Source organism: Fusarium tjaetaba, assembly GCF_013396195.1.
Source record: "Fusarium tjaetaba strain NRRL 66243 chromosome Unknown NRRL66243_c0000304, whole genome shotgun sequence".
NCBI classification, from domain to species: Eukaryota; Fungi; Ascomycota; class Sordariomycetes; order Hypocreales; family Nectriaceae; genus Fusarium; species Fusarium tjaetaba.
This window is the reverse complement of record NW_023501500.1, coordinates 43037-56675: the sequence shown is the minus strand read 5'-3', so window position 1 is coordinate 56675 and position 13639 is coordinate 43037. Positions and strand designations below refer to the sequence as shown.

Genomic DNA, 13639 nt, shown 5'->3' with positions numbered 1-13639 from the left:
ATATCAGTCTAATTTTGGTGCTGCTACCGCCGATAACAAGTATAGTCTAAGATAAGTCTAGTACTGTCTTAGCAGGTCGATCGCAAACCCCGCCACGATTCCAGACTCAAGTACCCTACCAGTAATGATGTGAAAACAAGCCAACGCAACTGTCATAGAATTGGTTAGATGATGTTGATCTGTCGTAAACGTATCACAGGTCCAACTGACAGCAACTCTAGTATTCGCTTCACATACAGATAGTACCCAGGCAATAAACTTCAATCACACTGAATTGACTTTTGAGATTAGGTTAAGCTTATCGCCACATCCTCGAGGGTAGAGACTTCATCGTCCAAAGCGACACTGAATTAACTCACAGCATATCTCAAATGAACAAGTGTACAAATGACTTGAATGTAACCTGCCAGTTGCGATCATCCACCGGTACTAATGAGAAACGCGTCGACTCGTGCCTTTTAATCTTAAGCTCATGAGGAGGTCACCTGTCTCGCCAGTAACTGGACAGACTCTACGCGCTGAAACAAACGCTCTAGCAAATCAAGTGACCATTGAGATTATCCTGAATGGAATTGGAAGGTCATGACTGGACCTCTAGTCCAGTTTTGGTGCATCATCCCCGGACCTCGGGCCAATCACTCTAACCAGCCCGGGCTAGTTTCCCTTCTCGGGAAATATTCCTCCCAGCAGGGTTGTAGGGCATGAAATTTGCGAGCGACTGATGTAACGCTCTGATAGGTCACGCTTCTTGATCATAGGGGGAGGGATGCGAAAATTCTTGTCATTGAGGGTTGAGTGGTGACTGTACTTTGGATCATGTCTTGGGATATGGAGAATAATTGTGTTGAGATACTTGGGCACGAGAAGTGTTCTTCTAGCAGATACACTTCTCTTTTGAAGTTGTTCCTTGGCTTGAAGTTTTCACTTCTTCTAAGTGACGCGATCACTAGATCGACACGCTAGTAGCATGACATGCGGGAGGCTGTCAATGCAGGTCCGTCGGCATTGAGCCATGAGATCTCGGGCCCTTGCATCCGTTAGCATGATGGATATGACCCATGGCACTGGAATAATAAGATAGGAACTATAGCTATCTACGTACCATATTCCATGCTCCCCCTATCCTATAAGATTGAACGGTTTCAGCGCCACCATTTTCATTCTAAGCACTCTACCTAGTAGTCTTATTAGAATATTACTTATTACTGCTTCTTACTACCTTCAAGATGTTTTTCAAGCAACCTCTTACAGCAGTCTTGTCCCTTTCCGCGACCGCTCTGGCTTGGGATGCCCCAGGCTACAGTGGTTTCACTCGCGTCTGGCAGGATCCTTTTACTGGTGCAGCCGGCACTCTCCCTGACACTAGCCGATGGAACATTATAACGGGATATCTTAACGTCAACGCGGAACTCGAAGTATATACATCATCCAGTCGCAACGTCCAACGAAGCGGCGGAGATACTCTCCAGCTTGTCCCATGGCGTGATGCTTCAGCTCTCAACGGCTGGACTTCCGGCCGTGTTGAGAGCAAGTATGTCTTCACCCCCCAAGCAGGCAAGATCACCAGAGCCGAAGCCAACCTGCGATTCGGCTCATGCTCTACCAACAACAAACAAGGAATCTGGCCTGCTTTCTGGATGCTCGGAAACATTCTCCGTAACGGCGGTAGCTGGCCATCTTGCGGCGAGCTTGATATCATGGAGACTGTCAACGGGCAGTTGACCGGATACGGAACTACGCACTGCGATGTCTACCCTGGCGGCATCTGCAACGAAGGTACCGGAATCGGTGGAACTATTGGTATCCCAAATCAAGACTGGCATACCTGGCGAATTGAGTTCAACCGTGCCAAGAGCAGCTGGCGAGATGAGACTATCACCTGGTTCATGGATGGACAGCAGTTCCACCAGATCTCGGGTGCGAGAATCAACAACGAGGGAGTCTGGAATGCCTTGTGCCATAGTCCCATGTATTTCATCCTCAATGTCGCTGTTGGCGGTACTTGGGTAAGTGAATCAGAGCCTTGAACATATTTTATGTATAAACTGACAGTACAATAGCCTGGCTACCCCAACGGCAACACCTGCGACGGCTATGGTAGCATGATGGAAGTCGGCTATGTAGCCCATTACACTAACTAAGCCTGGTTTGATAACCATCACCATCACTTCGACCTACTTTACTGACATATGTCGTTTCTGCTTTCATATCCATTCATGCATCGAGATATCCCATCATGTACCTTTTCTTTGTTTCGCATTTTCCGATGTATTAGATGACTGTATACCTACACATTCGTTTCCTGTGTATTACTATTAGATCTAGCATAGAATATAAATTGCATTCCTACAAGCTGACATCCATCTTGCGAGGGTACTTCTTTCCTTGATATGCGTGTGTGAAGGCTAAGTAAACCTCAGTTTCATAATCTACCCTTTGGCACAACGGATCGTATTACGAAGAATGCTTACTAGCGCTGGCGTGAATCCTTTCTGCTGAGAAGAAGATCTTGCCTGAAAAGGGAGGATCAAAATGACAGGGATTAGGCCAATAATAGTCTAAGTGGTGATACGATTTGCCCGCACTCCAGGCTTCTCGGCACTGACATGCAATCATGACAAGACACCTATTTTGTAATGTAGCTTAGTAATTTATTATAGGCTGAAGTTTCCTAATATGGAAGGATCAGATATCGAGAAGTAACTACGGATTACTTATCGAGCCTTCGAGCAGATAAATGAAGTATAAAGGAGCAGCAAATGTCCAAGACAGAAGAACATCAAAACCATCAAACTTCGAACCATTCCACTCCCATCTCCTTTAAGAGCCATTACAATCCCCAAAGGCTTCATAGTCATTTTCTCTCAGCTGCTATGTCTACGTCAAAGCCTGCAAAGATCAATATTGTTCTAGGAGTAGCAAACGTAGGCCAAATCCCCCTCTTTCAGTCTCCAGATTGCCCCATATCTGATCACTCACCAACAGGTCGGCGACGGCAATGCTGACCCCATGGTTCGCTTCCACGAACCAAGCGAGGTGATTGCCTTCCTCGAAGCCTTCACCAAGCGAGGGTATACTCAGCTTGACACTGCACGCATCTACTCGCCTCATGCACCCGGCACAAGTGAGCCCAAGATCGGAGACGTCCCTGAGAAGAACTTCATAATTGACACAAAGGTCAACTCTTTCCACGACGGGGCTCATTCCAAGGAGAACATCCTCAAAGACATCAATGATTCCCTGGCTGCCTTGAAAGTCCCGCAGATCAATATCGAGTACTTGCATCAGCCCGACCGGGCGACTGACCTCAAAGAAGCCTGTGAAGCCATGGACCAGGCTCATAAAGAAGGAAAGATCAAGTACTGGGGTATCAGTAAACATACGGCTCAAGAGGTCGAGACCATCGTCAAGATTTGTGAGGAAAACGACTTTGTCAAGCCCAGCGTTTACCAAGGAGAGTATAATCCGATTGCGAGATCCGCCGAAAAGGAACTTTTTCCAATCTTGCGCCGACATGGTATCGCCTTTTATGCTTTTAGTCCTGCTGGAGCTGGATTCTTTGCTGGTAACCATAAGAACGTTCGCCCTGGCGGCCGCTTTGATCAATCTGTACGTGCTCCTCATGCATCCATTCACGCATATACTAATATTTCTATTAGCTTTTCCTCGGAGGTCTGTACTCTGACCGCTATCTCAAGCCCTCCATCACGGAGGCCACGGAGAAGGCGCTGGCTGCAGCTGCTCGACACGGAATTAGCGGCCATGCCGCGGCCCTTCGGTGGACTGCGCACCATGGAGCCCTGAGCCAAAGACTTGGAGATGCCATCATTATTGGTGCCTCGAGCGTGGAGCAATTGAACTCTAATATTGATGCGATTGAGGATGGACCGCTACCTGATGATGTCGCTGACGCCCTTGGAGCTGTCTATGCGGAGATTGGGGATGTTCTTCCATATCATGTTTGAAGAAGATGGATTTTGTGATTAGTTATCAAATCCGTCGCTAGTCCCTATTAAGTAGGATCAATATTCAGCTGCATCACTCGGGCTGACAAATGCCAAAATACAAAGACGTATACAGATAACTCGTGAGATGTGCCGCAAAATCATCCACGGGAGAGAAAACTCTTTCAAATTGTCAAAATGAAGTTCATTCAAGTGGTGCATAATGCAGGCCCGGAGGCTCTCCGAGAGTCAAAACGCGAAGCTCGTTCGTACTCTGCCCAGGTGGCACACGCCAGAGCACGGAAGCTTCGCGGACTTGGAAAAGCAAAAAGGATTGCTATGGAAAATGATCCAAAAACAGAAAAGAAGCATGCTATGAAAGCCTTGAGCCCAAAAGACCAGCCTCTAACTGAGAGCTTGGCCCAATACCACCAAGCGACTCTACCTACAGAAGAGCTTCACATCCATCAACCGACGCTATCACCATACATCAACTTCCTTTCAAGTCTCACAGAAGATGAATGTTTCATGTTCGACCATTGTAAGTTATTATTCAATCTTCTGGACTCACCGGCTCCGAGGCTCCTTGTGTCTAGTCAATGGTAAGCTAATTGAACAACCAGATATCAAGATCGTGATGCCGTACCTAAGCGCCCACTGCCCAATAGCGAGGACCATACGTCAGTACCACGAATATGTTAGAAATAATTGGATTATCATATCTTCGCAAGATGCCGAATTCATCAGAGGGTTTCTCTTGGCCTCTTCTCGCCATTTGTCCGTCGTGGAATCAAAGGCCAAATTTGAAGAGATAGCTATTCGTTATAAATTGGAGCACCTGGCAAAACTGCGAAAGGACGTTGCGATGCAGCCAATGTCAATGAGTCCTCGCTCGGTTTCGAGCGCTTTGGTTCTGTCATTTGATGAAGTAAGTATTCCCATCCAAATCTGCATTCGACTCGTGTATGGAAGCAAATATTCATAGCCAGGTGTAGATGCTTCTCGGAAACATTCCAATGGCTTTACGACATATTCATGGGGCAGCGAGTATAGTCCAGGCAGCTGGTGGGCCACAGTCACTGGGCCTGAGCCAGTTTATATCATATACGCTGTTCACTTGTGTCCAGGAAGACCGAATTGGCGATTGGGCTTGGGTATCTAGGTATGATCAAGATTTCATGAAACCTAGGAAAAGTTGAAAGCAAAGGCACTGGACCAAATGGGATGATCTTCTGAGCTTAGACTGCCTCGACAGTTGACAACTTACTGACGTCGGGAACCTTCTCTCAGCCAGAGCGATTGAATCTACAAGAGAAGGCCACGCAGTACAAATTAGGCAAATTGATATGTCAGGGATATTATTGGTTCTTAAGCGGCGCTGCATATAACACAGCCCAAGGACCACATCATGAAAATCAGGCTGCAAAGGCGGGGTAATTATCACCAGGATTCAGACAGACATTTGCATCTATAATCCCTAATCTACCCATTTTTGAAGCGAAAAGACATCAAAATGCCTCGTTGGCATAAAGAAGTCTGCTCTAGTCCAAGAGTTGTTATTGCTGGTAATACTCCACGCTGTGAGGCATGCGATAGTGTCCCCGATATACAAAAGTACATCAATCAGCAAAGGTCTATTCCTTCTTTTACCCAACCTCCACCTGACCCTCCTCTGGGGCAGCTAAACCTCCGTTGGCCTGGCTCAATAAAGTACCAGCAGCAGCCTACAAAAGCTGTACAGCTTGATGGCGGCCCATCAGCAAATAAGCAAAGCTTAGATGTCATCGAACCGGGAGATAACAAAAAGGTCGTTCAGTCTCCCATCTATGCCTCGAAATTGGGAAAAGACGAGTTCAGACTACTCTTTCTGAGTCCCTCTACTGATCATTACGCCCCTGTACACGCCGAGCTAGTGGTACATCAGGATGGCCGATCCCCGCAATACGAGTCAACATCCTACACGTGGGCTGGAGAGAATGGTGACAGCTCCAAGTGCAGACCGTTGTACATTGGACGGTATTGGGATGTTGCTTTGCAGACCCAGAACTGCTGGTATATGCTGCAGTCATTACGGCTCCCGATAGGCACTCGTGCTGTCTGGGTTGACGCCATCTGCATCAATCAGAACGACATTGAGGAAAGGGATTCACAAGTGATGAAAATGTCACAAATGTACAAGAATTGTCATCGAGTCGTAGTTTACCTCGGCCCAGACATGGCAACATCCATTCCAGCAAGTTATCCAGCCCAGAAGGAATTAGTCCTGAGCAACTCTCAAGCATCAACTGGAATATCGCCTAACTCTTTCCGCGAGCTCCTTTGCAGGCGGTACTTTAGCCGCGTTTGGGTTGTACAAGAGCTCGTTTTGGCCAGAAGAGTAGCAATTCAGATCGGGGATTCAGAATACTGGATGGACTCTACTACGATGAGATTCATGAAAACCCATAACAACTGGGATTGGAACTCAACTAGTGCCCCATGGCTCCAAAATGTTGGTTTAGAGAGATTGCAGAAAACCAATATCTTTCATATCCTTCGAGCAACGCGCATGTGCCAGTGCGCCGATCCGCGTGATAGGGTCTTTGGAATCCTCTCCTTGCTTAACGATAACTCTTCCGACTCTGATCTCCGCGCAGACTATTCTTTATAATTCAGGGAGATGGTCATTGGGCTCTTTTCACATGCACTTCTAAAGTTGAGGGACTTGGATGTTGTGCGTTTTGCCGCTGGTTCACACAACTATTCTAAATTCCCCTCCTGGATGCCCGACCATGACCTCTCAGCTTACGGTGTTTCCTCCGAAGATGGAATGCAATTAGGAAACAGCCAGAGGATCGTTGGTGACGATGAAGTGCATCATGGAGGGACGCCGTGGTATCTTGGCACCACTATTGACTCGTCCACTGGTGCATTATCCATCAACCTCATACATTTGTTGGAGTTTCGAAGCTCGCCTCGAAAGACGGAAAATGTTGGATCTATGAGCGATTGGCATCAATTTATTATTCCAGGTCGCCATTCGAGTTTGGTCTTGTTGTCAAGCCTTCCGCTCGATGAGTTGATTATCCCCACCCGAGATCATCTTTTCTGCTTGAATGACGGCAATGGTTCCCCTATTTTCCTAGTAATGTCCCTTGAAACTGACAACCATACTTATAAGCTTATGGGGATCTGCCGACATGTGGCGTTCCAAGACCAAAGATTGTCTCTTCGCGAAAGTATACGACAGTGGAACGCTTACGAGACCCCTTACAGACCCTTGCTTGATAGGGATTGGGATCGGCATCATGTAAAAGACTCGAACGATCAGAATTTTCATCTGAGGAGCCTACAATATACTCTCCATACTCAACTTGAAGTTATAAACAGCGACGATACATCACTAGACTTATGGGCTGATGACCCATCAGGAATAAAGTCATTCAAACAAAAACTGGGGTTTGGTCACGGTTCGGATTGCACGCTCAAGCCCATTCTGATGAGTTTGATAAATGAGCATAACAAAGACGAGCCTGGGTTCCTCGCTTGTTTTAGCCATGGCATTCCTGCATCTTTAAGGCCCCAAGTTGAAGTTGACGAACTTGACGAATACATCGTGGTAACTGTCACAGAGGCTCCTGCACAAGTGGACTCGGGATGGTGGAACAGTCCTGTTATCGAATGGCGATTTGCCGGGCAGGCTTGCATTGAATCAAGTCCAAAAAATGATTGTAGTTGCCGAGAATCGTTCGACAATACACACATTATTTGGTATAAAGACAGGTTAGGACGGGGATGTGGAGACGTGTTTCCCCCAGTGGACCTGCAGTCTGAATATGCATCCCGAGAAGAAGATGGCGGAGGGAGTAGGAATGTTTCAGGTCACTGCATGCTCTGGCAGAAATATTCGGCTCATGACAATGCCCTCTCTTTCATGATGGTGGCAAATCACCGAATGATTTGGCCGCCTTAGGAGAAACGGATGTTGTGGCTAGAAGGCCTGGCGGTACAGATGCGAATTCCAAGGGAGCCCATAGAATCCCGGATAAAGCAGACGATGGCTTGGAAGACACTACACAGACTCAACCGTGTATCCCCTATCTCAAGCGAAGAGGATCTGGACACATTCTTGGCCAGTCCTAACGCTAATCCCGATTTCCGTTCAATTGCCGTTCCTGGATGGCCAACTGACTTGGTGGACGATTTCAACATCGATGGTAGTGTACAGCGAGCTTCTATCCAATAGAAATGTCCAGCACACATCTCTAATTTATTTCGTTCATAGCACCCCTAACTAGATACCGGTCCCGTATTACCTTTCGTGGGACAATCACTGCTGAGGGTTAACATAAGCAACAACACGAAGATCGCCTTTGCTTTGTATTGAACATCCGATGTATGTGTGAACGCCTAAACCACTCGACAGAACCTCCGCTCCGCTAGTGATTGTTAGCCACGACGCTTCTTAATTCAATGCAAGGTAACCCATTACTCACAAAATACTGTCCAAGCAATCTGCATATCGATTCGCCCAAACCGAATCGATCGCAACATCAGGCAGCTTGCTTGTCTGATCTGCCAAAAAGTCTCCCAAGGCGTCAAGGATCTGCGAGTCATTCTTCGCATAGTGCCGGACAGGTATGTAGATCTTGACCTTTGGTGCCGTGCTGTTCGTGCGGAACTCCACATTGTAGAGAATTCCAGCTGTGCGATGGTTGTTATGCGGTAGGGGAACATCATGAGACACTTCACTCGTTCCTAGTAACGCGTCCCAGAGATTCCTCAAATTTCTCATCCCAACATCAAAATCTTCGTCATGTATCCTGCCTCCCAGTGACATCATCTCTTTGACTGATCGAAAGTCTGTTCGCCTGTCTCTAAAGTAGATTTTCAGTCTTGACTTTTCGACGGGAACCAAGTCCAATGCCAACATGTCCATTTCAAGGCCCAAGTGCTGACGCTCATGAACGAATTTAGCAAAGCTAGCGAAGGAGCTGATGTTCTCTGGTCGACAACCCGGGGCAGTAGTGATGGCTTCCGCTACGACTTCAAGTGTTGACTTGCCCTTTGCGTGAGCAACAAGACCTGGGAAGAAATATGCCTTGTTCGTAATGATAAATTCTTTCAAGTCAAATGCCCAGAACAGAGTGCTACGGTGGCCCTCTGGCCTGTCGCCGCCCCATCGCCCATTGAAGTAGTTGTAAAAGTGATTGAACAAGGTCGTATCAGCATCAGGGAATTCTCCGATTACTCGATTTTTGAAGTCTGGAGCAGATCGGTCATTGTGTAAATCTGCAGCTGTTCCTGCCTCAAGACTGATGGGTTCGATAGAGTATCGTATTGTTGGCTGGCTATTACCGATATGGAAGTCCCAGCTAAGTTCCACTGGGCAGTTGTTGTCTGTCATGAAGCTCTTCCATATTGGCTCTCCCCGCACGGGTGACGACCCGAGAGATGGGGCGACAAGGTTTGAGAACTGGTCGAGGATGCGGGATTGACTTTTGGAGTCATACCCGGAACTGGCCAGGAATCTCTTTAACGTTGACCCAACAGTTTGGTTCCAGTACTGCTGATGGATGTCGACCGCCGTCCTAGCCTTGTTCTTGGTATGGTGGAGGGTCCCAGAGCCAAGTTCTGGGAGATTCACTTTTCCAGGCATCTTGGTAAGAGTAATGATGACATAAAGCTCTTAAAATTTGTGGAAGGTTTTATCAATGGCCAGGAGACACCCCTTTGGTTTCTATTGTCTGTGGTAAGGTTCGGGTTTTAAATGATGCTTCAGCCGCCAGGGCACAAAGGTAAAGGACACCAATAAACACATACGGGCTAAATACTCGTTGCCCCCAGGGTCAGGTTTACATTGTCATTATTGCCGCGATTCATCACGATTGGTCTCTTTCCAGGTTCCGCCATGATTAACCGATCGCGGCATGGTTCCCTTTCGGAACAAGCGTGATAAGCAGATCGGTGTCTCAGTAAGACAAACAGCTCATCCCGCATGACATAAAGTCCACACTTCTGCCGCCAAGAGACAATAATGAAAGAGAGTTGACGTTTTGGGATAGCTGCTCGGAGAAGTGCAATGAGCTAATTGTTTCATGGAGCATGGGCGATGAGTAAGGCTCATGCAGATGTTCGCTGCTCTAGCTTCTATTTGGTAATATTTGGCTGACGTAGAGATTCTAGCTCCGATTTATAACCGCTGACTACTCTAGATCTTCCTATCAATATACAGTGTTTTCTGTCTCCTCTTGCACTGCAGGCTTGTACTGCTTGGCAATGACATTCTCCTTAGGCTGGCGGTCCACTCCAAGCCACAGCAGATCCGGGCGGCTGTAATGACCCACGATGTCCAAAAATCCCCGAGTCGCTACAACCTTTGTCAAATCCAAGTCAGCATAGACAATGCCCTCAGTATCAGCCTTTCCGTCACCCAAAGGCTCCGTCAAGCGTCGCCCATCAGGTCCGATAACGCAACTATGGCCTCCACCAGGCTGGCGACAAGCTAGCCCATCCTGCGTCTTCAGAACTTCGATGCCCTTCTGCGTGCATATAGACGTGCAGTGAAGCACATAAGTGGTGCTCTCAATTGCATATGTCTGGGACAGGTTCTGGGACCCATCGGCCGTCATGCTCCACAGACCAGGATGGTTAACGCCCATACTGGGATCAATGGGTGGCCACATGGAAATATGGATCACTTCACCCTGCGAGATGCTGTGATACTTGAGAAGTGGTTGCGTGTGCTCCCAGCATGCGAAGCATCCCACCTTGATCTTACCATGTTCAGCCCCAAAGTCCACTTCCACGACATTGTTCAGATCAGCACCGGTACCATCACCAAAGACAGTGCGCTCCATGTGAGTGGGCTTGATCTTCCTTCGGTGCAGCAAGACCTCGCCCTGGGGTGAAATGATAGCCTGTGAGATGTACACGCTATGAGAGGGGCTCTTCTCAGAGAAGCCAAGAGCAACTGCGATGGAGTTTTCCTTGGCAGCTGCTTTAACCATATCCATAGCCTCAGACTCAATCGGCAGCGAATTATAGATGTATCTCGTCTGCAGCTCAAAGTCCACAGATCGAGCCCTACCGAGATTAGCCAAAACGCACAAGTCAAGTTTGTAAACGAAACATTAACATACCAGATCCACGCAGGATAACCGGGTAGCCAGCACTCAGAGAAGGCCACAAGCTTGGCCCCATTCTGTGCCGCCTCGGCAATAAGACCACATGCTTTTTTCACAGATGCAGCAAGGTCAAGGTAGACAGGCTCAGCCTGCGTGACAGCGACTCGGATGGGGGCGGACATTTTCGGAAATGCTGTGCCGAAAATAAGAAAAGAAGGATGGAGTGTATTGCATTGGGGAGATTTGAGTCTGAACGGGCCGACGAATAAATAGTATCGGCGATGCAGTGACCTTCCTTGTTAAGAGGATTGAAACAGCGTTGGTTCTATATTGAGCTCACGGGGAATGAGAACTGTTGGTCCGGTGCGTGTTGGTTTGTCGTTTCATGCGCGGGGGCTGTTCTCTCAACTGGGGGCTTAGCATCTGCAATGTCGACGGCATCAGCATGAGCCGGGCCACGCCTGTATCTGGGCAATATTCGGAACGGAGTATTTGATCTATCATACTGCCATGCAGCTATAACTTCTCAAAGTCCGGCCGTGAGTGTTGCAATCATGCCATGACCTGTTTTTCCCGAATCAACTGCCGACATAACTGAAGCATTATCAGTAGCACAAGGTACAGAACCAACAGACCCAGCATCTGAATCTAGAAATGCCCCTGACATCTGCAGCTCACATCCCCAGGGATCTCAATCCCACCAGAACAGTTACATCCCAGCGGGCCCTGATATAAAAAGCCTAAAAACATGTGATGCTCACCCCAGGATCCCTCCATCGAGAACCTTGGCGTATCCACCGACTCGCCAAAGCGTAAGACAAGATGTAACAATGGAAAAAGGAATCTTACAGTTCTGTGTCTTACGTCCGAGGCATAAAGATACAGGGAAGGCAAAAGATCTGACTGCTTGTAGTTAATTGTCGGGCTATGAATTGTTTTATCTTCCGTCGGGGGCGAATTATAGGGAGAAAGCTTAATTGAAAACATGCCGCGGGGTTTCGATTCCTGCTTCTTTAAGATGCAAAAAGAAATTCTAAAGGATCACGTCGCCATTCCTTCATTTACATGCCTTGATATGCTTATTTGTTAGCCCGTTCAGCTGCTTGCAGTTGTCATTTTCTTTTTTGTTAAACGTTTATTTTCTTCCGTTCGTTACAATGACTGCGTTAGCTGGTCAAATCGCCGAGATATGGATCCTCTACGTTATCGGCACCGCCATGATCGGGGCGCGCATCTTTTGTCGCACGAAAATGGTTGGGTATAGGAACTACGATTGGGACGATTACCTCGTTATTGCAGTCGCTGTGAGTCTCCATTCCATGACTGACGTGTTCGATCGTTAACGGTTCGTGGTAGGGAATGTGGACTGCTGCACCCGTAATTGGCCAAGTCTTTGTCCAAGGCGCCGAGGGCCGCCATACCTCCGATTTGACCTTCGAGGAGAGGAAGAACATGAGTGAGGAGGATAGTAAGAAGTGGGCGTATGGTTCGCAGATGTTTCTGCTTGGATTGACTGGATATGTGGTTATTCTGTGGACGCTCAAGTTCAACATGCTGTGCTTTTACAGTCGTGTTGTGAGGGGTCTTTGGACGGAGAGGTTCGTGAAGCCGTTGATGGTGGTGGTGATATTGTCAGTGGTGGTCATCATCATTACGCTGGCCGCGACGTGTCGACCATTCCATCACCTTTGGCAAGTTTGGCCAGATCCAGGACGTTAGTATCGAGGCACCAGATTTGTCGGACGGCTTGCTGACTTCGATAGGCCAATGCGTTCCCCAGAATCTCACCTTCTTTGTCGTCATCTTGGTCTTCAATTTGGTCACGGATATCTGCATAATGCTTATACCAATTCCCGTACGATGACTACTACCCTCTCTCCGATGTCTATTAACAGAGTATAGGTCTTGGTGGGCATTCAAACCAATCGCCTCAAGAAATTTGGTCTCTTTCTTCTCTTCAGCCTGGGCTTCTTCTGCATGTTCGCCGCCATCCTCCGCTTTGTTCTCATCTTCAACGTAAGTCCGCGAACCTCACTCTTACGATAACAAACACTAACACGAGTCAGTTGAACCAAAAAGGCGTCTCAGCTCTATGGTCAATGCGCGAAGACTGTGTCGGCATCTTCGTCGGCCAAGCCCCGATGGTTACACCTCTCCTCAAGCGCCGCTTCTGGGTCATGGCAGGCTACGCGACCGACAAGACGGGCAACTCTCAGACACCGCACTACAACGGCAGTCGACTCGAGAGCCATGAGCTTCGGTCTGGGCGCGCGAATAACAGCAAGGTGCATGACCCTTACTCAATAACCAACGTGGTCTCTCGGTCCGAGAGCCAAGAGGAGATCGTACAGAAGGACCTGCCTTCTTTACCGGAACAGCCGCGTCAGTTTCGGAGTGGTATTAGGGTGGAGCAGCGTATCGATGTTGAGGCAGTTCAGGGGACATATTCGCCGCCGCGAGATCCTCGATGGTAGTCTACGTCGGTTGAGTTATTTTTTTAGATCTAAAAATGCACCGTAACTGTCTTCAATCTTGCTTGTCGCATCATGAGTCGAGTCAGTTAAACGGATACACCCGAGACTACGATTA

The 13639-nt window shown here is 47.9% G+C and overlaps 7 protein-coding genes across 7 annotated transcripts; 5 read left to right on the top strand and 2 right to left on the bottom strand.

Moving 5' to 3' along the window:
• Nucleotides 1-1226: 1226 nt before the first annotated feature.
• FTJAE_11868 (endo-1 3-beta-glucanase) lies at nt 1227-2141 on the top strand (the record flags this gene model as incomplete). Its single annotated transcript, XM_037344856.1, has 2 exons — nt 1227-2006; nt 2061-2141. The coding sequence occupies 2 exons, from the start codon at nt 1227-1229 to the stop codon at nt 2139-2141; spliced, it is 861 nt and encodes a 286-aa protein (XP_037201081.1).
• A 732-nt stretch (nt 2142-2873) lies between these two features.
• On the top strand, nt 2874-3965 carry FTJAE_11867 (Aflatoxin B1 aldehyde reductase member 3; the record flags this gene model as incomplete). Its single annotated transcript, XM_037344855.1, has 3 exons — nt 2874-2924; nt 2986-3609; nt 3660-3965. The coding sequence occupies 3 exons, from the start codon at nt 2874-2876 to the stop codon at nt 3963-3965; spliced, it is 981 nt and encodes a 326-aa protein (XP_037201080.1).
• Nucleotides 3966-4142: 177 nt separating this feature from the next.
• FTJAE_11866 (uncharacterized protein) lies at nt 4143-4868 on the top strand (the record flags this gene model as incomplete). The annotated part of the gene is made up of 3 exons (XM_037344854.1): nt 4143-4485; nt 4541-4546; nt 4801-4868. The coding sequence occupies 3 exons, from the start codon at nt 4143-4145 to the stop codon at nt 4866-4868; spliced, it is 417 nt and encodes a 138-aa protein (XP_037201079.1).
• Nucleotides 4869-5457: 589 nt separating this feature from the next.
• On the top strand, nt 5458-6594 carry FTJAE_11865 (heterokaryon incompatibility het-6; the record flags this gene model as incomplete). Its single annotated transcript, XM_037344853.1, has 1 exon — nt 5458-6594. The coding sequence occupies one exon, from the start codon at nt 5458-5460 to the stop codon at nt 6592-6594; it is 1137 nt and encodes a 378-aa protein (XP_037201078.1).
• A 1659-nt stretch (nt 6595-8253) lies between these two features.
• FTJAE_11864 (tryptophan dimethylallyltransferase 1) lies at nt 8254-9582 on the bottom strand (the record flags this gene model as incomplete). Its single annotated transcript, XM_037344852.1, has 2 exons — nt 8254-8362; nt 8420-9582. 2 exons carry the CDS (start codon nt 9580-9582, stop codon nt 8254-8256), a joined length of 1272 nt encoding a protein of 423 aa, XP_037201077.1.
• Nucleotides 9583-10147: 565 nt separating this feature from the next.
• Nucleotides 10148-11232, bottom strand: FTJAE_11863 (aliphatic nitrilase; the record flags this gene model as incomplete). The annotated part of the gene is made up of 2 exons (XM_037344851.1): nt 10148-11009; nt 11066-11232. The coding sequence occupies 2 exons, from the start codon at nt 11230-11232 to the stop codon at nt 10148-10150; spliced, it is 1029 nt and encodes a 342-aa protein (XP_037201076.1).
• Nucleotides 11233-12207: 975 nt separating this feature from the next.
• FTJAE_11862 (integral membrane protein PTH11) lies at nt 12208-13524 on the top strand (the record flags this gene model as incomplete). Its single annotated transcript, XM_037344850.1, has 5 exons — nt 12208-12354; nt 12407-12764; nt 12814-12905; nt 12953-13066; nt 13117-13524. 5 exons carry the CDS (start codon nt 12208-12210, stop codon nt 13522-13524), a joined length of 1119 nt encoding a protein of 372 aa, XP_037201075.1.
• Between the last annotated feature and the right edge of the window lie 115 nt (nt 13525-13639).